Source organism: Lynx canadensis, chromosome A1 (assembly GCF_007474595.2).
Source record: "Lynx canadensis isolate LIC74 chromosome A1, mLynCan4.pri.v2, whole genome shotgun sequence".
NCBI lineage: Eukaryota > Metazoa > Chordata > Mammalia > Carnivora > Felidae > Lynx > Lynx canadensis.
Window position 1 is genome coordinate 79,275,135 of NC_044303.2, and position 25,248 is coordinate 79,300,382.

At 42.0% G+C, this 25,248-nt stretch overlaps 1 protein-coding gene across 1 annotated transcript in view; it reads left to right on the forward strand.

Annotated features, from left to right (window-relative positions):
• Positions 1 to 23,873, forward strand: part of MYO16 (myosin XVI) — a 493,885-nt gene extending 470,012 nt beyond the window's left edge. Inside the window, exon 35 of the mRNA XM_030314012.1 lies at positions 20,339 to 23,873. Coding sequence (XP_030169872.1) covers positions 20,339 to 20,566 — 228 coding nt within the window. The 3' untranslated portion in view covers positions 20,567 to 23,873. The remainder of the gene's footprint in view (positions 1 to 20,338) is intronic.
• Positions 23,874 to 25,248: the final 1,375 nt, after the last annotated feature.

The following is a 25,248-nucleotide window of genomic DNA, read 5'->3' on the forward strand; positions in this document are numbered from 1 at the left end:
TCTGGCACCATATATTTTCTATATCCCATGCCCACCTGCCACGCTGGGGTGAATCCCATCCAGAAATTAGGGCATAACCCTCCATCCATGTTTGCACTTTTACTAATATGAATGTACCCATAAATTATATCATGTCCGTAAGTAAAAATGGATGATTCGTATGCTTTTACAGTGTACATAAAGGTGTCACTCTGAACTGATTTGCGGATTATTTTCTAGTTGTTGAGGTGTTTTTTCTCCCCATTTGGATGCGTGGTGCTCTCATTTGCTGTTTCATTCTGAGTATTAGCTCAAGGTTAAATGTAAAGCCTTAACGTGGAGTGGTAGGAGGGAGGCAGTAGGAAGGGAGATTACAGGGGACACACTCACAGGCTCTGAGCACAACATTGCGTTCAAGTTCCCTCAGCAAGCTCGGGAGAGAGCAAGTCCATTGGAAGAGGCAAGGCCTTAGGAACACCCGGCCCCAGCGGGAAGGGTGGGTCTCGCCTTGCTGCCACCTCCAGCCTCAGGGGACAGCAGTGCCTCTGGCAGCCAGACTGTCTTCCTCCAGATCCTCACAAGGTGGTTGGACGTGTCTCTCGGGGTCCTGAGAATCTTAATCCAGTGAGCTCTATGAAAGATGCACGGGGATGTACTGAATGTCCAGTGACAATATGGCAGCACGGACTTAGATGCACAAATATTTGCTAGAGGGCTACAACCAGGGCTTTGGCACAGATCCTTACTGGTGCCTCTAGAAGCTCCCTTTCAACACCAAAAAAAAATTTTTTAATTAAAAACATAACTGTAGGTGTCAATATGCCTCCTCCACTTTAAACTTTTCCCAGAAAGAGGGTTTCCATAGATATATTCATGACATTTCTTAAAAACAACATGTTTGCAGTTTGACAAAGTGGAGTGGAAAACTTGATCAAAAGCAAGTTTCCAAATTATTACTGTTACAAACAGTGCTACGGTGAAGATCATAGAATGTGTCCCTCACTTGTAATTTAGGGGGAAAAAATCCAAAGGTTTCCCCTAGAAATGGAAATACTGCGTTTCTGAGGGTGCACATTTTCAACCATAGGAGTTACTGCCAATAATTCCCCAAAATAGTTGAACACACCTCTAAAAGGGAATGTTTCTCCCCCAACTTTTTTTCCTGAAAGTCGCTTGGTTTAATTAATCTTTTTTAATTTTTCAATTTAATTTTATTTTTTTTAATGATGTGGTAAGTGTAAAACAGATCTTATTATGGCTTTGTTTTACATTTCCCTGGTTGCCGTCGAGCGTTTTCATATGTCCTCAGACCTAGTAGCCCAAAGATATCCTTTTCCTATTTCCGAACTGGTTTGCATGAGTTTCTAGATGACTTGAAAGAATTCTTTACATATTCTGAATAATATTCCTCGTCAGTCACTTGCATGGCAAACACTTTGGTTATAGTGTTTTCTTTTTTTTTTTAATTTTTTTTAATGTTTTTATTTATTTTTGTGACAGAGAGAGACAGAGCATGAGCAGGGGAGGGGCAGAGAGAGAGGGAGACACAGAATCCCAAGCAGGCTCCAGGCTCTGAGCTGTCAGCACAGAGCCTGATGCGGGGCTCGAACCCACAGACTGTGAGATCATGACCTGAGCCAAAGTCGGACGCTTAACCGACTGAGCCACCCAGGTGCCCCTGGTTATAGTGTTTTCTTAGTCTAACCAGTAGTTTGTCAACTTCATTGATCTTTTAAAAACAGCTTTTGATTGTATTGATATTCTCTATTATTTTTCTGCTTCATTGATTTCTGTGCTCTTTAATATTTCCTTCCTTTTGCTTGCTTTGGGTATAATTGGTTCTATTTCTAGTTTCTTAAATAGCAAGTGTAGAACATTGATTTCATGCCTTCTGTTTTTTCTAATAGTATTTAATGTAGTACACTCCCATCTCTGGCTATGTTACCTGTGTTCTGAAAATTCTGATAGTTTTGCTTTTATTTTCATTCAATTCATGCTTTCTGATTTCTCTTAGGGTTTCCTCTTTGACTAATGTTGTTGTCTTCCAAACATTTGAGGACTTTCCAGATATCTTTCTGGTTTTTTTATTTCTAGTTTAGTTGCATTATGATCTCAGAATATATACTTTCCGTAATTTCAGTTCTCTTCAATTTATCAGGAATTACTTTATGGCCCAGAATAGGGCCTATCTGGGTGGAATTTCCATGAAAAGGAGTATCCTGCTATTGTCATATAGTGATCTGGAAATGTCTATTGGGTCAAGTTGATTGACAGTGTTGTGTGGGGCTTCTGTATCGTGACTGATTTTCTGTCCACTGAATACTGAGAGAAGAGCACCCTGAGTCTCCAACTATAATTGAGATTTTGGCTACTTTTCCTTTCAGGTTAATCACTTTTTACCTTATATTTTTGGAAGTTTTATCATTAGGTGTGTAGACCTTGAAGAGTATTGCATCTTTTTGATGAATAGATCTGTTTATCATTTGTAATTCTGATAATTAATATTCATTTTCCTGAGGTCTTCTTTGACTGAAATTAAAATAACCGTTCTTTTGATCATTGTGTGCAAGGTATGTTTTTCCATCCATTTAATTACTTTTAAACAGCTTTATTAAGATATAATTCACATACCATACAGTTCACACCTTTAAACTATACAATCCAGGGTTCTTTAGTAAGCTGTTAGGGTTATGCAACTATTATCACAACTATTAACCCCCTCACCATCCCAATGAAAATCCATGCCTTTACTTTTAACCTATTTATGTCTCTATATTTAACTTGTGATTTTTATAAATAATATATAGATGTGTCTTGTTTATTTTTATACAGTCTGATAGTCTTTGTATTTTATTTGGTGTGTTCAGACCATTTACATTTAATGTAATTATGGATGTGATTGGATTTTGGTCTGTCCATTTTATGTTTTTCTGTTTCTCACCACCATTTTTGTTCTTCTATTTCCCAATGATGCTTTCTTTCAGATTATTTGAGTATTTTTAAGTCCTCTATTTTAATTTATCTGTTGGCATTTCAGCTATATGTCTTTGTATGTGTTTTCTTGGTAGTTGATTTAGCAATTGTAATATATACACACCTGTCACTCTATTTGCAGTCAACCGTATCATTCCTTTTAACCTCTTTCGCTGATCTTTACTTTATCATCACCACATATGCTACATCTACATACGTTTACACAGTTATAAATATATTACATCTACATTCTTTATAGTTGTCACATATTTTACATCTACTTAATTGTTGTCAGAAACATTATATCTGCATACATTGAACACATTCTCCTAGGAGGTGTTATAAGTTTTGCCTTAAACTGTCATGCACGCTTCAGACAACTTCAGCAGAGAAAAATCTTCTTTTTATTATCCCAGTACTTACCATTTCTATAGCTTCACTCCTTCTAGTTCCATTTCCGTCAGCCTGAAGAACTTCCTAGTTTTCCTTAATCCGAGTGTGTCTTTATTCTGCATGCATTCTCCAAATTTGGATTTCCCTCCACAGTTCACTTGTTTTGGTTTACTTTTCTGGTCCTCAGATAGATGTGCATTTTGTCCAAAGTTTAGTTATAATTACTGAGAGAAATAGGCAGAGGTGGGCTTCTTTCATTGTGGCCCAGCTGACGCATTTACCACACATAAATTTATAGTGTTAATATAGTCAAACTGATTAACCCTTATCTTTATAGATTGTGCTTTTGTTGTACTGTTTAAAAAATCTTTCTCATTGAGAAAGCCCTCCCCCAAAAGTAGTTCTCTTACCCTGCGGCCATAAAGATCTCTCTCTCCATATATGTTTTAAAGTTTAGGGTGTGTGTGTGTGTGTGTGTGTGTGTGTGTGTGTGGTTTATTGTTGTTTTTACATTTTTTTTTCTTTTTCTTTGCATTTAGGAATTTAAACTACCTGGACTTTATTTTTGGGAATGGTGTAAATTGACGATGTAGTTTTACATTTTTCTGTGCCAATAACGATTTTCCCCTGCCTTTTACAATATAAGGCCATGTTTCCCACTTCCTCTCAATGCTGAGTACATTGCCTGAAATGGACTGTTTTCTGTATTCATCTCTGACCTTCTAGACTCTCCTTTAATATTACTTGCCTCCTGATGGCTTTCCTTGAGCACTCCTTCTAAGCAAAGTCGTCATTTGCCTTTATAAATTAGTCCCTGCAATTCTACAGTGCATATCTTCTTTATATGACCTATTTTGTTGTATTATAATTATGCACATGTGTGTAGACCCTGGGACTTTGAGCATATAGAGAATGCATTGACTGTATCTTAATCATTTTTGCATTCCAACACAAACGCTCAATAAATTGCCAACTCAGTGTAATTGTCATCTGGTAGCGGCTTTCGATGAATTAAGAGAAGCAGACTGATAGAATATTTCCTAAATTTATTCAAATATTTAAATTCAGTCTCATGTTAAAAATGTACCAATAAACTTGGTAAATAGAATCACAGGCAGTTGCATTACTGGTTGGAGGATATTAAAGTCACATTTTATATGGTGATTAGGCTCTAAAGCTGGCGTGTTATGTAAAAGTCACATGCAACAGAAAAGACTCTGGAACATCCCTTATATTGGCTATAAAGAACAATATGCCTTTATATGTTTTATGTGTAAAACAGTGTGCTTTTCTTGTATACAACTCTGCACAATTATATGCATATATTTATGTGTAATGCATAAAACAACTTAAAGCATATAATGAGATACATACAGTGTTTTGGATTCTAAGGAAGTGGGTGGCACAGAACTGAATTTTCAGAGATTCATTTATTCATTCCACAAATATTTACTGGGTACCAACTTGTGTCCAGCACAGATCTAGGCACCTTGGTCTATAAAACAAACGTCCTTGCCCTCCTGGGAGTTAAATTCTAGCATTGGAAAGCAAACAATGAATGATATTTAAGTGAGATGTATAAAATGCTAAAAGGTAATAAAACATATGAGGAAAGGTAAACAGGATAAGCAAGCTTGGGAGTGACAAGAGCAGGTATGGAAGGAGGTTGGGTTGAGTAGTGAGTTCTAAGAAACTCAACAAAAGCTTCATTGAGCAAAGACAGAGCAAAGAAGTAGGGAGTGTGCCATGCTGATGTCAGGGTGGAACATTCTAGGTGGGGGGAGAGCAAAGGCCCTGAAATAGGACCTTGCCTGAGTTGCAAGGTGGCCAGTGTGGCTGAAGGGGCGTGAACTCTACGTATTACTAGATGTTTAAATGAACACAAGTTGGAATCGGCATCCGTGGTAAATGTTAAGTCTAGAAAAGGGAGACTTTCTCATTGCATATATATATGGATGTAAAATATCAATTAGGACTCTTATTGTACTGTCTTTCTTGAGAGCCATTTGCCAGGTTTGAAAATTTGGGTCTGCTCTGAATCTAAGTGAAAGGTAATAGCTTGCCTTTTCCGTAAGGAGAAAATGTAGACAAACAGCTCTATTTCCGCTCAAGATAAAGAGAACTGGAAGAGAGTCACTTGGGAACCTGTGTCGCTCATTCCCTGACTTGTTACATGTGGTGCTCTGGACACAAATGTGGCCTAACATTTTTTAAATGCAAAATTCAGACTGAAAGAACAGAAAGTTTTCAATTGTGCTGAAATTGTAATCAGCTAATTATGGTGAAAGAATTTATTTTATGAAAAAAAACCTGACTCTGTCAGAAATAGGTTCTAAAGCAACTGAACTGTGATATTGGGAAGAAGTTTCATGAAGTCAATGATATAGAAAGCCTGGATCTTAAAGCCCAAGTGGATTCAAGTTAATTTTATACACTTCCAGGTGATTTTTATTATATATTTTTGGAAAGAAGTCTGTTTTTCAAAGTTTAAGTATTTATTTTGAGAGAGAGAGAGAGCATGTGCACATGAGCAGGGGGAAGGGCAATGAGAGGAGAGAGGAGAGAGAGAATCCCAAGCAGGCTTCTTGCCTCCAGCAGAGAGCCTGACATGGGCTCGAACTCACGAACAGTGAGATCATGACCTGAGTGGAAATCAGGAGTCAGACGCTTAACTAACTGAACCACCCAGGTGCCCCTGTAGTATTTATGATATCAAAAATTATATCTTCTAATGATAGAATTATTGGAATATTGCTTACATCCATATATATACATATATACATATACATATACATATACATATACATATACATATATGTATATATGTATATATATGGATGTAAGCAATATTCCAATATATTTAAATGAATATATATATATATAGAGAGAGAGAGAGAGAGAGAGAGAGAGGAAAGCTTATAACTCTTGACAACTGGTCTCTCAGAAATTCCTTAAAACCTGTGGACTTAATTTTTCCCAGGCACAAAGTTAATCCTGTATAACAACTTGGGCACCTTGAGAAATGTTTTAATACTTATAGGACCTTTTTGTGCATGTAATGATTGTAAAGAAGGGCCTCTCTTGCCTCCAGTTTTCAAGTGGAAACTTGAACTCCAGTAACTCCATTTTGGACGGAAAGATCAAGGTTGATGACAGAGAATAACTTTCCCCAACACAGTGTATCCCATGGCTAATGGAGTTGCTAAACTATGCCCTTCTCCTAATTATCTGATTTTCAAAAATCAACTCGGATTAGGTTATTTTATTAATATCCAGTTTCCTGAAGTGTCTTTTCTCATTCTTGTTTAATTATATTTATTGCCATAACACACAGATTGTGGTTGTTTCCAGAAAAAAAAAATTGTGATATCAATAAATTAACAGATAGACTGTGTCCTACATACTAACGCAAATGAGGATCCTGGCGAGCGGAACAACCAAACAAGAGAGAGGATCCTTCTACATGCAGCCTCCAAAGGCTCTGGAGACTTCACTACCATGGTTTGACCTGCTGGTTCACACACAAGGACGTCCTTTTGTTTGTACCCGAGAAGACCAGCTAAACTCAGTGTGCTTGAACTTGCATGCATCAGGTACTAGCCAAGTGAGTTTGGGCTCTAAAGATGAGTTTCAGCATCTCTGAAATGAGGCTAATAATACAGAACCTGCTTACTTCACATGGTTATGAGAAACTACTAGAATAATCACATGTGAAAAATACTTTAAGAATATAAAATAATAGCCTGAAGACGATGTTAGACATAGGGCCTTAGAAGCCTCAAAGGATCCCATGTTTAGGCGTACAGATGGGACCACTGCAGAGAAACAGAACTTCAGGTGTATTCTGGCTACATCTGATGGGCTGACAGAGAGAGTCCGTGTGAGAATGGATGGTGACGAAGCAGTAATAATCAGCGTGGCCAGAAAATACTGGACTTTCCATAACCTGCTAAAGAGTGGAGACTTGATGGTTTAGGCCAGGCAAAATGGCGGCACTGCAGCGTTTTGAACACAGCAATTACATGAATAGATTTATTCTTCAGAGAGATCAAACCTAGTAGATTAATTATCCTCAATAATACCTCCTGTTGTTGGCGGTGAGTCTCCCATATAATCCCAAGAAACACGTTTTTAAAAAAAAATTGTAATGTTCTTACTTTCCGTGTTTCCAGTATAATAGATTTATGTTTTTCTGTATATTCTCTGGATTCCAACCCCATTACTATCATACATCATTACTACAAACATACCCTAAATATAGGTTATCAATTTGTTATAATCTAGTCACTCATACTGATGCTGCCATGGTTTTTTTTTTTTTTAATGAATTGAGGTGAAAGACCAGAGCTCATATAAAATCCATATCCCAGCATGTCACAAATTAATTACATTGCATGATGTATAGTACAATCATAAATTTCTATTTTATAACTGTCCATTAATAGGAAGAACTATACATTCACTCATCAGAGTCCATTTTCATTCATAGCTATTAACCTAAAATCATCTACCAAATGCAAATAAATGTCCATTTCAATGATATTAAACGTGTTCCAGTATAATACTACTTATAAAAGTCAAGAACAGTTAGTAACTTTTTTAAGAAATCAAACTGAAAGATAAGGTAAAAAGCTCAAATTCTCTCTCTCCTCCCTCACTGCCTGGTTGCCCATTGCTTACAATAGAATTCGCAAAGTGCCTTTAAAAAGATATTTTCCCCTTTATTTGGCCCCTTGGCAACAAAGGAAACAAAATGGCAACAGAAGAAACAAGAGAGCAAGAATGAACTCAATTGAAATCCTGTATAAATACCTATTTCTGAGTTAGAAGGATCAACTCTTTTTTGCCTAAACCAGAAATGCTACTTTGACGTTCAGATCATTTTCTTAATTTTTTTTTTCAAAGAATGAAAATATACAACCCTTTCATCAAAGTTTTTTTTTGAATCACATGTTATTTTATGCCACATCTTTCAGTTCTATTTAGGTAGACTTTGGCTTTGGAAACTGTGATTTTCAAATTTCACTTTTTAATGGTTTCTCCTCCAACATCTTGTTAGCATCAAGTAGGAATGGGATTTGCATTTGAAACACTAATATTCACTATTCAGTCAGCCAAGAAGCTTCCTTGTTTTAATTTCCATAAATGTCAGTAAATGCCTCTTTTCACCTTTGGGTGAATAGTCAATAGAAAAATCAATTCTGCGACAAATGAACAGCAACATGATTTTACATATGAATTATTTAACAAAGTCTATTTTTATCCTGGAAGGGAAAGACTTAAGGTAAAACATCAGTAGCAAATTATTAATTTACATTTATTAATATTATTCATAGAAGTGCATATCCACAGGAAGTAAAGAAATTTATATCTCATTTTTTAATTAGTTCATCTCCGAGAATTCTATTAATGACACAATAGAAATCTATTGAAAATTAATGAAAACGATATACAAGTAATAAACCTCATTAAGCCTTTACACCACGTTGTGGTTTTCTCTGGCTTGTGAGAGAGTCATTGACCTTGGAAAGGGAGGAACCTAGTGAAAATGACCCATTTGAGATGTAGACCTTCCATGAACTCAGTCTTTACATCCTTTTAGCAAATTCTGTCTTCATGTCTGCCTGATACCTCTGGACTTTAGAAGACACAAAATACTTTACAAGTCCAGGCAGGGAAATGAGAACTAGATTCATGTCTTGAACTTCTAAATATCAAATCAGCAAGATTTTCTCAAAAACAGGATGAAACCCTTTTTTTAAATCCCTATAGTGAGTCGTTGACGTAGTAATAGCAGGTGTTATAAGTGGCACTATTTTCTAAGGATTACACTATCGATGAAGTAATCTTCCTGTTAAGACCCTGCAGAAAGGAGGGGATTTTGCTTGAGGATGAGTATTGCAGCCCACAGGGAAACGCCTGGACCATGTGGTTCATGTATATCTGCTCGCGCCCGCTGGGAGCTCGAAAGGAGGTGTTCCGAGGCACCGGTTTATTGAGTGTGGATGGCTTGTCTTTGCCTTCCCTGATCTGTCCTTGAGAACAGAGAGGAGAACGTGAGGCTACAGGTTTGAGGAGGTCGAAACTGACCAGAGGTTGTAGATCACAAACGCCACCCCATCCCGTGCAGCCCACTTGGTGGGGGGGTGGGGGGAGGTTGGGACACTCCGATGATGCTGCCAGGCCTTGCATGGCTGCGAGGTGGCTCCATCTGTCTGTTCCTTTGAGGGCCAGATTGTCCCAACTCCCCATGAACTGTGACTTTCGGCTTTCCCACTCCAAATAACAACTGGCCCCTAAGCTTTGAAGCTTTCCTACTTCTTTCGAATGTCAAATTTTAAAATAAAAATCACAGAATAATTTCCAGGTATATTATTAGATCCTGTACTGACTTTGTTTTCAAAGGCATTTAAATGGACAGATGGCCTGCTCCATTTTCTAGAAGTCTGGGAGTTGTACCTCTTACACCATAGTATCATTTTTTTCCCCACGCCATCCAAAAATAATAATTCTGGGCATGGGATGTCTTAGTCTGCTCGGGCCGCTATAACAAAATGCCACAGACTGGGTGGCTTATAAACAACAGAAATGTATTTCTCACAGTTCTGAGGCCAGAAGTCCAAGGTCGGGGTACCTGCACGGTCAGGAGAGGGGTCTCTTCCAGGTCGCAGACTTCTCTCTGTGTCCTCAGAGGCAGAAGGGGTGAGGGGGCTCTGTGACGTCTCTTTTATAAAACCATTAATCCCATTCACTGAGGCTCTACCCTCATGACCTCATCACCTCCCCAAAGTCCCAGCTATAGATAGCACCACACTGAGGGTTAGGATCCCAACATGAGAATCTGGGGTGGGGGAAACACAAACTCTCCGACCACTGCATAGGGTAAGCTTGTCTGATCGTCTAAGGCATTGCACTCTCTGGCCACCCTGAAGTCTGCAGTGACTGTCCCACTGTCTTTCAATGGCCCCACTCACTAGCCATTCAGAGCCATCTAGCCATGTCTGAATTCCGAGTAACTAATGGGTCTGGGACCACCCACACCCTATGTGACTTCAGAGCAACAGAGCATTTTGAATAAGTTCCCAGGGCTGTATGGTGTTTGAAAGGGTCTTATCTGAATCTGTGACATGTGAACTACATCTCAAGTGTAAGATCGGGGTCAGTCCGCCATTGCTTGAAGGCACTTTCCTCCTTTCCTTCCCTGTCCCTGATGGGGGTGAGGTGCCCAATTGGCCCTAAGTTTATTTTTTAAAAAAATGAAAACACAAATCTGATAGACTGTGTGAAAGAAGATTTCAATATAGAGCAAGTAAGCCTGGCTGCAAGCGTCTCTGAAAACAGCATCAGGAGGCCACCAGGGAGGGGGAATTTCTGCACGTTCTCATGGGCCTCTGAGCTCTTTGCCAGCTGCAAGCCCTCCCCCGGACTTGAGTCCTTCCTCACCAGGACACCAGGAGCTGTTCCCCTTCACTTTCAGAGGAGCCAGTGCGATTTGTTGGACAAGTTTCAGCCCCTAATTTGCATCTTAACCCAACCAACCTGAGTTACACTCCTCTCCACCCCTCTTTTATCTGGAGGACCTGAGAACTGCACTCACACCCTTCCGCCTTTGTAACTGCCCTGTCTTCCTGGGAGCATGAGTCAGGTTTCCACGTGAATCTGTCTCCCACATTGCAATTCAAATTGCCCAACTAAATGCCCGTTTGCTTGGATTTTTAGTAAATTCTTTCTTGGTTGTCAATTATGATAAAAACTCTCTCCCTTCCCTTAAACCTTTGCATGCAGACATTCAGACACGAACTCTGTTTAAGCTCTCGAAGTACATTGGATGCATTGTGCTTGCTGAGCAGAGATTAATTTACTCATTTGGGACCCTAAAGGACACCCGTGATCTGATCAAGCAACAGATTCTACCTCCGGGGAATTCCACCCACATAGATCAACATTTTCTCACTTACATATTACATATGACCCTTTTTAAATGAAAAAAAAAAAAATCCCCCTAAACCCTTAACATTTCTGAAGTTAACTTATTATAATGGTGATTAAATGTAGACACACACATTGTTCCATAAAATGTCTTCATCCTCTTTGTTCTCATTACAGCTATAAAACTGAAGCAAATTTATAAATTCAACATGGCAAAAACCTACCAAAGCAAACAATTAAAATTTATCACATTCATGGTAGGTATGAGTGCGTTTAGCTGGAATGAGAGTCCTGGTGAAAATATGGATGTGGTATTCACTCAGATTCCAAGAACTACATTTCTACTGTCTTGTGCTATTGGTTAACCCAAGGCCCTACCACTTTTCTCTGCTTGAACTGCTGGGAAACTATTAATCTCACCCATGCTGAAATATCACTTAGTGCTTTCTTGGGGGAGATGCCTTATTTGCATATTAAACGCAACTACTCTCTTCTGGTTAGCCTGCAACAATATCAGTGATATTCTGTGTGGCATCCTGCTTGTAAATAAAATAAGAAGTTAGAGAATAAAGTCTCGCTGAGCACTGGCTTTAAAAGTAGGCATTCAAATGATCCAAGGCACGATTGTATTACTTTTGAAAAAATATCATGAAAATAAAAATGCGAAATATATTAGATCATCCAGAGAACTTGAGGACCCCTGAAAAAGTACATATACAAATCTCAATTTCCGCAACATTACGCTTAACAGTTTAAATTACTCAACTAAAATCTATTTATACCCTTTTTTATCTTACTCCTGAAATTCAAAGGAACTCCGGACCTTTCATTTCTTTCTGTACAACTTTCTTTAGTTTTAAATCATATGTGCAGAAATCATAGTTATTTTATAAATGCAGTATGTTGCTCAGTATTTTGACAGCTTCGTGTTGCTAAGGAAGAGACTTATTTGTATTTGTATTTATTTTTACTTATTTTTTAAATGTTTTTTGAAGTTTTTATTTATTTTTGAGAGACAGAGCATAAGCAGGGGAGGGGCAGAGAGAGAGGGAGACAGAGTCTGAAACAGGCTCCAGGCTCTGAGCCATCAGCACAGAGCCCGACACAGGGCTCAAACCCACGAACCGTGAGATCATGACCTGAGCCGAAGTCAGTTGCTTAACCGACTGAGCCACCCAGGTGCCCTATTTTTATTTTAATTTTAATTTTTATCTTTATCTTTATTTAGGGCCCTAAGTTGTGAGAAGTGTTTTCATTTAATGTTGTCCAATTGACTCATCAGGATAATCATCATTCAGCAATGTTTAGGGATTTTCTCAAGTCAAAGAGCGAATGATGATGAGATCATAATGCCCTACATTTATAGGGCACTCACTATTTTCACATACTCTTTTATGTGGCCCACACACATTACTCATGTAAATCCTCACGCATTTTGGGGAGGTAGATTGTTACTGTGGTCCCACTTTACAGATGAGGATGATGAGTTGGGTCACAGACTGTCACTGGGTGGCAGATTTCAGATTTGAATCAAGCACTGCTGTAGACCCTGGATCTCCACCATGCTGCCTCCAGCCAGCACCCATCTGCTCATGGACTGGTGGTCCTCTGAGAAAGGATGGGAGTCCAGGGTCACTACTGACACTTGTCTACCTCAGGTCCTATGGAGATGCCTCTTCTTGCCTATTCTTTCCCCCTTTTCCAAATGGTGGCAACCTCAACTTTCAACATTCATATCAAATGGTACTTCCTCCTCTGTGAAGTTTCTCCAGACCGTCCTCCTATAAGTCCCCTTTCCCAGGTAAATGGGGGAAAGAAGGTTTTAAAAAAACTCCTTCTTTTTGAGCAGCTCCATCTCTACGCCATGTGCAACACGTTAATACACTTTTAAGCATGGTTCCTTTAAAAGCAGGGCATTTGCGGGGTGCCTGGGTGGCTCAGGTCATGATCTCACAGTTCTTGAGTTCAAGCCCCGCATCAGGCTCTGTGCTGATGACTCAGAGCCTGGAGCCTGCTTCAGATTCTGTGTTTCCCTCTCTCTCTGCCCCTCCCCAGTTTGCAATCTCTCCCTCTCTCTCTCTCTCAAAAATAAATAAATATTTTTAAAAAATTTTTAAACAGCAGAGCATTTGTAATATTCGTGTGGCACAGAGGTGATAGAGTGTGGACGTCCAGCATCATAGGTATGGGGCAATTTCTAAGTTCCCAGTTATAACACTTGCTTCCTGGTTCTGAAAGATGATGATTTTGTGTCCAAACACTATAATATAAAACATGCCAGAAAAGAAAATAAATAAGTGACTAGCTGTCTGAAGTGACATGGGGTGGAGATAAATCTTTGAAGCAACGGTAAACAAGCTTGAAGCTAAAAGATACCCATATGGCATCCTTTAGCCAAACAACAAATCAGTAAGTGAAACCTGGGTGTCAAGCCAGCAGATGCTAGGCACTCATTTCCAGTTGCATCCCTGATCCCTGGCATCATTTCTTCTCTTCCTGAAAAGAAATAGTCCCCCCCCCAATACCAAAACTAAATTCAAACAATTATTTTCATCATGATAGTGTTCTCTTTCATTCCCAGCCCCTATTTCTCCCTTCCCCCCACCCCTTCCCTTTCTGGAAGCCATCAGTGTGTTCTCTGTAGTTACAAGTCTGTTTTCAAAACTAAAGTTTTTGTTAAAAAGTCCATTATTTCTTTTTTTCATGATAATACTTAATTTATCATGAAACTCAAAATAATGGTAGAGGAAGAGGGTTATTGTTGTTACCAAGAGGGCAGGAAATTTAAAGAATGGAGAAACATTGACTCAGATGTCTTTATAGTGCTGAATAATATGGTGAATACTTTGGGGTGCTTATATAGTACTTGACCACCATTATTCTTTTTTTTTTTTTTTCAACGTTTATTTATTTTTGGGACAGAGAGAGACAGAGCATGAACGGGGGAGGGGCAGAGAGAGAGGGAGACACAGAATCGGAAACAGGCTCCAGGCTCTGAGCCATCAGCTCAGAGCCTGACGCGGGGCTCGAACTTCCGGACCGCGAGATCGTGACCTGGCTGAAGTCGGACGCTTAACCAACTGCGCCACCCAGGCGCCCCGACCACCATTATTCTTAAAGTTTATTTATTTATTTTGAGAGAGACAGAGACGAGGTGAGCAGGGGAGGGGCAGAGAGAGAGGAAGAGAGAGAATGCCAGGCAGGCTCCATGCTGCCAGCACAGAGCCCGATGTGGGGCTCGAACCCATGAAGCCTTGAGATCATGACCTGAGCCCAAACCAAGAGTCAGACGCTTAACTCTCTGAGCCACCCAGGCGCTCTGACCACCATTTTTTTTTAAGTTTATTTATTTATTTTTAAAGAGAGAGCAGGGGAGGGGCAAAGAGGGAGAGAGAGAGAGAGCATCCCAAGCAGGCTCCATGCTGTTAGCACAGAGCCCGACACAGGGCTCAAACCCACGAACCGCAGGACCATGACCTGAGCTGAAACCAAGAGTCGGACGCTTAACCGAATGAGCCACCCGCGTGTCCCTCCTTGACCACCACTTAAATGACATCCGTAGTTGCATTTGTTTGCTATTCTAAAATATTAAAGCTCCTTTTCTGCCTGTAACAAATATGATTTTTTGCCTCACAGTCTAACAAATGTAATAAATCTAAATAAAGCAGATTGAACATCATTCATCCGGGCATACCTCGCTCATCTCCAGATCTTCTATGTATTGTCTCACAGATGATAATTTTAAAATGCCCTCTGAACTTTGTTACGTTGAAAGTAGTGACCTATCGTGTATCCTTACCTGGAATTTTAACCTTCATCTAAGGAATAAGCTGTGAAAATTCTTTGTTTTTCTTTCTTAAACGACGATCAATAATGTTAGTATTTTAACATCTCATTTATACCATTCTGGCAACTATCCTTATGTGCCTATTAGACTTTACTCAATACCTATTAATCTCCATAACAGACAATAAAGTTCCATGGGATCTCTCAATGAAAGGGTTTATTCTGAGCATTAGTTGATTATTGCAAACATCAGTCAAATTTTTGCTTATCAAGGAAGCACAGAAAGCTAGCTCTTCGTTGTTGATTCAAAGATGGCTGCCTTTTTTACTTACTCCATTATTCAAGACATCAATATCCTCATTAAGAAAATGCTTTCTAATGGTTTGGGCATAGGAGTTTCACCTTTTATAATATACTTGGGAATACAGATATTTTTAGTAAACTCTGAGAAGCTCTGAGAAAGTGCGTTTATTTATTTATTTTTTCAAAAGAGGGAAGCAGTAACTCGGGGGATTGGGGCATTTTATGTCAAGACCCCTCCCCACAAGCCTCAGATCGGCGGCCACGAAAAGGCACTCTCCACAGACTGCCATCCAGTGGCTCAATCTGCAAATGTGTTCCTATCATGAAGGTCTTTGCGGAGCGTCGCATCTCGCATATATCTTTGGTCATTAGGAAGGGCTCTGCTAGAGAGAGTCTAGGACTGAGAAGACACGCAGAGTGGTGGTACTCGGCTTCTGGTGAGTGGACAGGGCTGGATGCTTATCAGATGCACTGGCAAGGACATGATCTAGCCGGGGCCCTCACGCCACGGAAGAGCGATGCCAGCAGCTGGGTAGAGATTTGGATTCTGTTTGTCTAGTTTTTAGGCTCTTCTCTGTTTCGTTAGACTGGGCCTCCATTTTTATATTCTTTCTGTACCCTCCTTGATTTCTTTTAATTAATGCAGTATTTCTTATTTCACATTTTCTGCATATAACTGGCTCATTATACATTCTTCCCCTGTCGTTCCTGTAGTCTCACTAGAGAAGAAAGCCTGCATTTTTGACTTACTGACTCTTAAGGGATTCTGTTACTTTGGCTATTTTCCTCATATTGCTAGAACCTTAGAACCTCTAAACTCCACGTAACCCCTCGGGGCTCCCGCCATTGCTGTTGGCATGCATTCTTGTTCCGCAGAAAATTTATAGTCTGCAAGACGTTCCAAGCATGTTACTCCTATTTACCCCTGGATTTAATTCTGGTGTCTTTAATTCTCTCTTAAATTTCCATTTTTCTGTCCGGGATCATTTTCTTTCACTTTAAAAAAAAAAATTAAAGACTTCTGACGGCAAATATCCTCCTTTTTGTTGTCTAAAAACAACTTTACTTCATTTTTATTTCTGAGGGGTATTTTTATTCGAGAACAGAGTCTTAGGCTGAATTCCTTTCTCCCAGTACTGTCACCTGTGATTTGCGGTTTCCTGGCTTCTGCTTAGAAGTTCGTTTTGCCTCTCACTGTTGTTCCTCTGAAGGCAACGTGTCTTTTTTTAGGGTTTTAAAGCTTTTCTGCTTTGCCTTTGCTTTCCTAGGATCCGCCTCGTGTTTTCTTATTGGTGGTGGTGGCCTGCGTGTGGTCTGCCTTCTGTGTGGTTTGCTGAGCCTCTGAAGTGTGTGCATTGATTCCATTTGCAAGTTGGGGGACTTATCTGTTGGGATATTGCCTTGCCACGCTCTTTGTACACCTCTTCCTTCTGGGGCTCCTTTTATGTGGGTATATTCCGCTATCTCCTCGATTTGTCCATCTTTTCCTCTCCCCTAGGCATTTCATCATAAGTACTTTCAAGTTGTTATCAGCTAGCCCTGCATCTAGATCATCTATGAATCCATTTTATCTTTTGACTCTCGGGTAAATTTCCTTGTCTCTGCATGTAATTTCTGATCGCCCAGTAAGCGTGTGTGTTAACAAACTGTAGATGCTGTGGACCATGGTTTTATTTATTTACTTATTTATTTATGTTTATTATTATTTTTTGGCTTATTTACTTTTGAGACAGAGAGAGAAAGCACAAGGGGTGGAGAAGGAGAGAGGGAGGGAGACAGAGAATCCCAAGCAGGCTCTGAGCTGTCAGCACAGAGCCCGACACAGGGCTCGAACTCACACCCTGTGAGATCATGCCCTGGGCCTCGGTCTGACAGCTAACGGACTGAGCCGCCCAGGCGCCCCTGCAGACGATGTTTTCTACCCCAGAGATTCCACCATCGCGCTAGGAAGCTGAGGCAGGGAGGACCTCCAGAATCCAGTCACAGATAGAGCTGCAGCGGAGAACCAGCTTGCGTCTACTCCATCCCTGATCTCCAGGCAGCACCGCCTGCCATGCTTTGGCCCAGAGCCTGCCAGGTGTCTGTGCTCCTTAGCCCCGATGGAGTGCAGATGTGTTCCAGCTGTGCATTTCAGAGCTCCCAGGCCCACGTGCCCCACTCAGCTGCAAAATCTGCAGAGCAGTCAGGGGCTTGAGGCTCCTATCTCCCCGGTCAGATGCTTGCTTCGGAAGCGCCTCCAACCATGCAGGGGAATTTCACGCTGCTTTTCATAAGCCTTTGGCCTAAGTCGCCACGCGTGCGTACAGCCGAAGAATGTAACAGATGTCCCTTGGGGAAAATGGCCATCCTTTGAGGGTCCTCAATTTCCCAATTTGTGCCTCTAGTCTCATACAACTGCAACACATTGTATGGTTCCTCTCTCTTCTAGAAAAGGCTCTCTAGACCTACAAAAGAACTCAGAATTGGCAAATGTCCCAGGAGGGGCAGGGCGGGGGTTGGGGGGGGGAAGCAGCTGGTAATGATCTGTTCAGAAAGAGTCTCCCCATCCAGAATTTCAGTTTTTCTGGTTCTCAGTTTGTCAGAGCTATCTGATGCTTTAAATATATGATTTGGGTAATTTATCTCTCTTTTTTTTTTCCTTCTAGTAAGTAAACTGCCATGACCTATCAAATCCCATGCAGATATGAAAGTTTTGTTTTGTTTCTAATTAGATCATCCTCAAGCTAAGTTACTTAAGAAAGATGATCTCTCAAGGACATTTGGCGGGAAAAATCAGCTGAGACTGGTAGAATTAAATGTTCTCTCACAAGAATAAATCCCATGACAGTATTTTCCAGAGATTGCTACTGTGTGCTAACCATGGGTCAAGGAACATGTATACATTGCTTAAAAACCATAGAGTGAACAGGATTGAGGCTAAATGTAATTGCCGAGCATACACTGGTGGAGGGAATAGAGGGGTTAAAATACATTGGTGGAGGAAGCATACAGATTCCACATGAACCCCACTGAGGAAAGGAACAAAGAAGACCATGGCATAGGGATGCTGGTCGTTAGCATACATCAAACTCTGCCCCACAGCTATTCAGTCAGTGATAAGCAGCATAAAGTAATACTTAAAAAGACAGACTCTAGAGCTTGACTGGTTGGTTACACCATTTCCCATGGAACTTTGGGCAAATTACACTTTACATTTTTGGGCCTCAATTTCCTCATCTGCAAAAAGGTGGCACTGCTTTATACAATTCTCAGGACGACTGCTGAGTTAATGTTTCTAAGGTGCTTAGAAAAGGACCTGGTACATATTTAGCACCCTAAATAATTACTGAAAAATAATTTGGGGGCACCTGGGTGGCTCAGTCCGTGAAGCATCCGGCTCTTGGTTTCCGCTCAGGTCACGATCTCACAGTTTGTGAGTTCCAGCCCCGCATCAGGCTCTGCACTGAAAGCATGGGGCCTGCTTGGGATTCTCTCTCTCTGCCCCCCCCCAGCTTACTCTCTCTCTCTCAAAATAAATAAACAATAATAATAATTTTTACATCCTCTCTTTCTTGGCTCACTTTTATGACTGTAGGGTCAGTCTAGCTTCCACAAAAGCCTTCCCAGCGGGAGAATGCCTCATTTCCAGGTTGTTCTGGTGCAATCCTGGACACTGGAGAAAAATACCCTTTTAAGGGGTGGGGGGATACTACTTCGGCATTGATTCCTGGAGGTGGCTTCAGGGATCAGACCATCATAGTCCTGTTTCCCACACTTAGGTTTTTTTTTGGGGGGGGGGGGGTTGTGTTTTTTTCTGATTCTATGTACATCCAGTCTGAGGGATCTATTTTTGCTAGTAACCAGCTCCAGAAATCTAGTTCTGCACTCCCAGTATGGGTTTGAATTCCCAGCTTCTGTGGTTTACCACCACATCTCCATCTTCTGCCATCTTTTTTTTTTTTTTTTTATTCTAGCTTTAATTCTTCTTTTGCGGGTAGACAGTAGGCTCACGTGTCCAGGTTAAAGGTGTTCGCTCTAGAACCATCCTGGAGCACTGACTGTGCTTGCTGCTTTTGAGTGACTGCTTCTACCCAGGAGCCAACTGCCATGTCCTGCTTTCCTGTATTCTCTTTTGTTTTGTTGGGGAGGCTGGAAGGGGCACCAGAACAGAGCAGTAGGTATTTTGGAAGTGGGTTGAGACTTCTTGTTTCTTCTGAATTTTCCTGTGTTCCCACTGTGATGTCTGGCATACTCAGTTTAGAATGGCCAGAAAAAATGGTATCCTGAGGAAGCGAGAGGGAATTGCACCGCACGATGCTCTCCTAGTCTGTCTCTGTAGGCCCAAGGTCAGAGAGCACATAGCTGCTAGTTGAGATCGCTGCTTTGAATTGCTGCTGCAAAGGAGTATGTGCTGATTCTCCATTGGGGTTGCAGGTGCCCGGGTCATGCTAGCCCGTTGGATATTGCGGTGGCTGTCCCTTGCCACACCCAACTCTTGGAAACCACTTCTGTATTAGTGTGGTCCTCTGTTAACACGGACCGTGAAGGGGCCCTCTGGAGCAGGGCTCCATCCTTGGGTTATCCTGCTGTAGTCAGGAGTAGGGTCACGTTCCCACAGATGGGAAGGCTGAACCCTAGCATCTGGCAAGCCTCAAAGAACCCAAAAGCACCCATTACAAACAGGGTTACAATTGTGATAAATGAGGGGAAAGTGTGAGATGTCGTAAGAACATGTATAATGACAGTGGGCGAAGGGCATACACATGTTTGAGTGTTTCTGGAATCGCCTGGACGTTCATCTCCTGGGCCGGTGCACCTGTCGTACATACTATATTGTCTGCCATCTTACTTCAGCGGCCCCCTGCCCAGCGGCCGTACAGTTTCTTGACAGCAGCGCCTGAGCCCCCCTCACACCCAGCCCGGCCCCGGTGTGGCTCTTTTCCTCTCTCCACTCGCTCACTGTGTTTGCTGTTCCTCCCCTCCCCCCACACCCCAGGTCATCCATCAGCTGAGGCTCTCGGAGAACGAAAGCGTGGCCCTGCAGGAGCTCCTGGACTGGAGGCGGAAGCTCTGCGAGGGGAGAGGAGACTGGCAGCACCTCCTGCAGCCCTCGGAGCCCAGGGCGCCGCCCCCTCCTCCCTGCAAGAAGCCCACGCTGGTGAAGAAGCCCGACGGGGCCTCCTGCGGCCGGCTGCCTTCCGAGCTGTGGGACTCCACCATGTGAGGGCCGCACAGCAGGTGGACGCAGCGACACTGCCCGGTGGTGGCCGCCGCTGAGGCTGCCCCGCCCCCAGTGTTTCCCGCGGCGTGGACGCAGAGCCACCCAGGACGCGCCAGCAGAGGCCACCAGGACCCGCCTGTGCTTGTGCGCATGCGCGCACATGCGCGTGCGCGTTCTTTCCGCCGTTCAGGCGGAATCCGTCCGTTCTGGCTCCTGGGCTCCGCGGCCTTGGGGCCGTGTTTCCCCTACGCGGCGAGAGAAGGGCCTGGAAAAGCGTGGGGGGAGGAAGGGCGCGCCCGCCGTACAGTAGCGCCGCCCACGTGTTCCTCGCTGGCCCGTCGCTTTTCTAGAACACGCTGTGCGGGACACACGTTCCGTTTCTTTGTAGGTGTCGTGTTTCCTTGGACTTTACAAACCTGATCACGATGTACATGTTTATTACCCTGTTTTATAACTTTATGCAATTGGTGGTGCTCCCTTCAAAACACCCGTTTGAAAGAGCTCGTTTCTAGAATTTTCTTTCCTCCACATGCTTTTCTTTGTTTCTCCTAGAGGACCTAAAGCCCTCGAGACTGCGCCCCTGCTTCAGCCCCGCCAGCGCCAAGCCTGTACACGCATGCACGGAGTCCCAAGTTTTTCATTTCCCTGATGAGGAGGCCGCTCCTCCCTGCGCCGTGTCTCTGCTTACGTGCCTCGCGAGCTCCTTCCGTCCGTCGTGGCCTCTCCTGGCGCCACCATCAGTCACAGGAGCTCAGACACGTGTGGCTTCACATCCGTAGCTGGTGGGGTGACAGGGTCGCTCCAGTGAGAGGTCTACGCGATCCAGAGGAGCTCGCTGAGACTTGCCGCCTGGGGCAAAGATGCTGCGTCCCCGGGTGGCCGTCCCCTCGGAGCTGCGCTGCATGGCTCACCTGCTGTATGTGCTCAACCCCCCTGTAACACGACCACCCCGTTTATCCATGTGCTTCTGTGGCTGCGGGGACGTCCTCAGCCGTGCCGTCAGACCGCGCTGTGTCGCTACTAGGAACTCTGTATTCAGACCAGCCTCTGCGAAGTCACCGTACCAATAAAAGGTGCAGCTGTGTTCTTCTGGTTGTGTTTATTTGTTGCTGCTGCCGTCTCCCTGGCGCGACCAGCAGGGGCAGTGACAGGCCATCCCGTCTCTGCTGCCCACCTTCTTCTGTTCTTACGGCATTTTGCAGGCTACAGGCCCTAGTGGTTTAAAATAAGGATTTTATGGATCACTCAGACGTAACCACCATGTAGGCATATGTCAGTTTTTAAGAATAATTGTCATTTAGGAATAATAATGAGGCTGCCAGATCTGGAGACAGTTTCCATTAAAACAGTTTCTTACCTGCCAGGGGGAGAAGCTCAGGGTCGGCTAGGCAGCAAAGGGGAACTTCGGAGCCGAAGCTTTTATTATGATGCCCTTGGGAAGGGCTGGGCGATGCAGGGTATGCAGGCATAGAATCTGGTAAGTTTGAATCATTTCAGAGGGCTTCATGTGCGGGGTGGTCCCTAGTTATCTGGTACCTGGCCCCAGGCAGGGGCAAAGGGAGGAAGGATCAGTGGCTGGAGAGGGAGGTTGTTGAGTGTGGGCTCTGCAGTGGTGGGAGTTGCTTACTTTCTGTAAAATGTGACTAGTCCCCAGGGGCGGCTCCTCCAGGATTGGCAAGGCACAGGGGTTAAAGCATCAGAAGACAGAAAACCGGAAAGGCAAAGTTAAGGTGCAGTTAAGCGAATAACGTTACAGATGTATCTAACAGGGAAGCATTCTGCTTGACCTCCAGCTTAACGGCAACCAAGCCCCACACACTGCCTCTCTCCTCTCACTCCCTGATGCCTGACTTCCTAATCTCAGCCACCAAGCAACTGAAAGAAGCCACCATTCCTTGATGTACATGGTTCCTTGCCCATTCCTTGCATACTGTAGACACTTAATGTCTACACTGGATCAAAAGTTTGAACTGATTCCCCCCCCCCCCACACACACAGTATATTTATTTGGACTAGAGTGAAAAGTAAACTGTTCAAGCATTGCACCTTTCCAGAACCTGTTTCAAATGTGCACTGAGCACTGGCTATGACGGCTCTGGGTGCTTCGCACACACTATTCCTAACACGGATATATACCTACGGCATGGCAAGTCTCATGTACACACACTCATCCTGGATTTGAAGCTCAGAGCGTTAAGTGGGCTGTCAGACCATAAACCCTCAACTTTACGGTTCCCAGGTCTACATCATTTTAACTTGAGGTGCAGAAATTTTCTATTTATTATATCAAAATGTGTCTTTAAAATCTTCCAACTCAATGACTGGGGATACGGTGTTGTATGAAACTGTGAGGTAAGACTTCAAGGGAAAGCTTACGGGAAGTAGGCCGTCCCAAACACGTGTGGGTCCAGACGACACCACTATCTATTCTGTTAACCTGGTCTCATGTTAGGGCTTGCGTAGGTGTAAGGTGACCCAACTGCCACCTGCTAGAGGTACCGTGGGCATCCCGGGATAGTTTATATGTACTCAATCTAGTAATCCCTTTTGTCTCATCTAATGTTTGTTGACTTTCTAGAGGCAGAGGCCAAACCCCTCGGAGACTTTCTAGAACACATTTTCCCAAGTCAGTAAGTAGGCCTTTCTGTTCAGTTGGTTTGTTTTCTTCACAGTTGGGGGGAGAGTTCGGGTGTGTGTTGACCTCACTTTAGAACCATCTCATTGTACCTGTTCTGACATGACTGGATAGTCAGCAGACTCAAAAGCGTTAATAGCCGTGACAATAGAAACAGTATTAAGAGTCATAATAATATGACATAAAGTCCGAGTCTGTGTGTATATTAAAGGTACTCCCGGAATGGTTCTCTAATGATTACAACATTGTCAACAAAATAAACAGAGGTACTCTTCTGGTTAATAAAACACCAAATGTTATTCCACATAAGCAAGATTTCAACAGTTATGTATGTTCGCAATATACTTCATGACGGTATTTTAATTGCTATCAGCCCATAAGGTATGAATTATGATATATTATTGGGCCTGAGACCTTATGTTTAGCAAAGTAATTGGTATGAATTATTACTCTGTGTTCAAACACTGCCCAATATTATTGCTTTTTTTAAAAATGCTTTACGAGTGGTCTCTAAAAACTACTATCAAAATGTTTATAGTGGGTTAAAATGATTTAAAATGTATTTTCTCGAGTGGAAAAATATATTATTACTATTCTCAAATTGTGGTAACTAATTTAGCAGAATTGTGCTTACATAAATCTACCCAATAAAAGCAACAACCAATTAAAATCTGACATTTGTAAATGAGTATCACATATGAACATTACATAAGTTGGACAAAAAGTATGTTACAAATCCCACAATCTACAAAGAGGGATAAGTTTCTGTCAAAATTCTATTGCCGTCAGTTTCCAGCAACAAACTCAACTCATGTCACAATAAAGAGCATAAAGTTATTTTATAATAACATTCTGCGATGGGACATATTTCACCCCTGGCTATTACTCTGCACTACTTACTGATTCCCCCCCCCCCAACTTTTAAATGTATATCTTTATCTAGAAGTTAATAGGATTTATTTTTATTTTTCGTCTCATCAGGAAATTTTCAACAACAACAATAAGAACAACAACAAAAAAATCATCAAATTAGCTGGAAAAACAACAACGCTGTTCCAAGTAAAAGTTTAGTATAATTTCATTACAGTTTTCAAATTGTTTTTAGCTGCACATAAAAATCCGTGTAATGAAGCTGAAAGCAATTATATTTCTATTTATGGTGCAATGGTAAATTCTCTGGAACGCTCATGGTTTCCCAACACAGTAGCACTGCTTTCAAAAACTAAAAATATATTCTCTCCCCCCATTCTACTCCCTTTACATCTTATTCATAAGCAATGACTTTATCAAACAAATTCTAGTACAATGTTCTACCCATGTGAGTTACAAAGATCCCCATATAGCACCGGGTTGTAGCCTGCACGGTTACAGACTGGAAAGAATTACCTTTGTAGTTCGTTCACTTTCCCTAAGTACTGTAGCCCCCTGGGCTGCTCCATTATTGTGGACCCAGGAAGTTTCTCTAAAATTCAAGATGCTTTGTAAAACTTTAAAGATGAGCTTTTCAAAGGCTAGGTCTCATTAGATGCCTATAATACATTCCTATTACCTGTTCTAATTTCTCAGATCATTTTCAGATTTTTAAAAAGCCTACTTATACCGATCACGTTTTTTTGTATGCTTTGACTTCAGCACAATGCAATCTGGATTTTCTGTGGTTTCCCTGATTGTTACAATGGCAGAAGCAGATCTAGGTGTCTTCTCATAGAAAATAGTAAAGGCGAATAAATCTATGCATTCATTTCCATTGCTGTTTCACAATAGGAATGCCTCAAATGTGCCTTTGCTTTGCTTTGAATTAGTCCTGAGCAGATCGCTGGCATACCTGCGGGCTCGCCTTTCCGACAGCCCCAGGGAACATGCACTGCTTCAAAGAAAGGTGTGTGAGCCTGCCCAGGTGACATTTTCCTGATGTCACCACTTAGTGTCCAAAGTCTAAAGAAAATGAAAGAGAATGAAACTATTGATAAATTCCAAGGGGGAGATCAAAGCTCTGGAGAAAAATGAAATGAAACCAAATTCAATTTGAGGTTTTGATCTTTTAAGATTT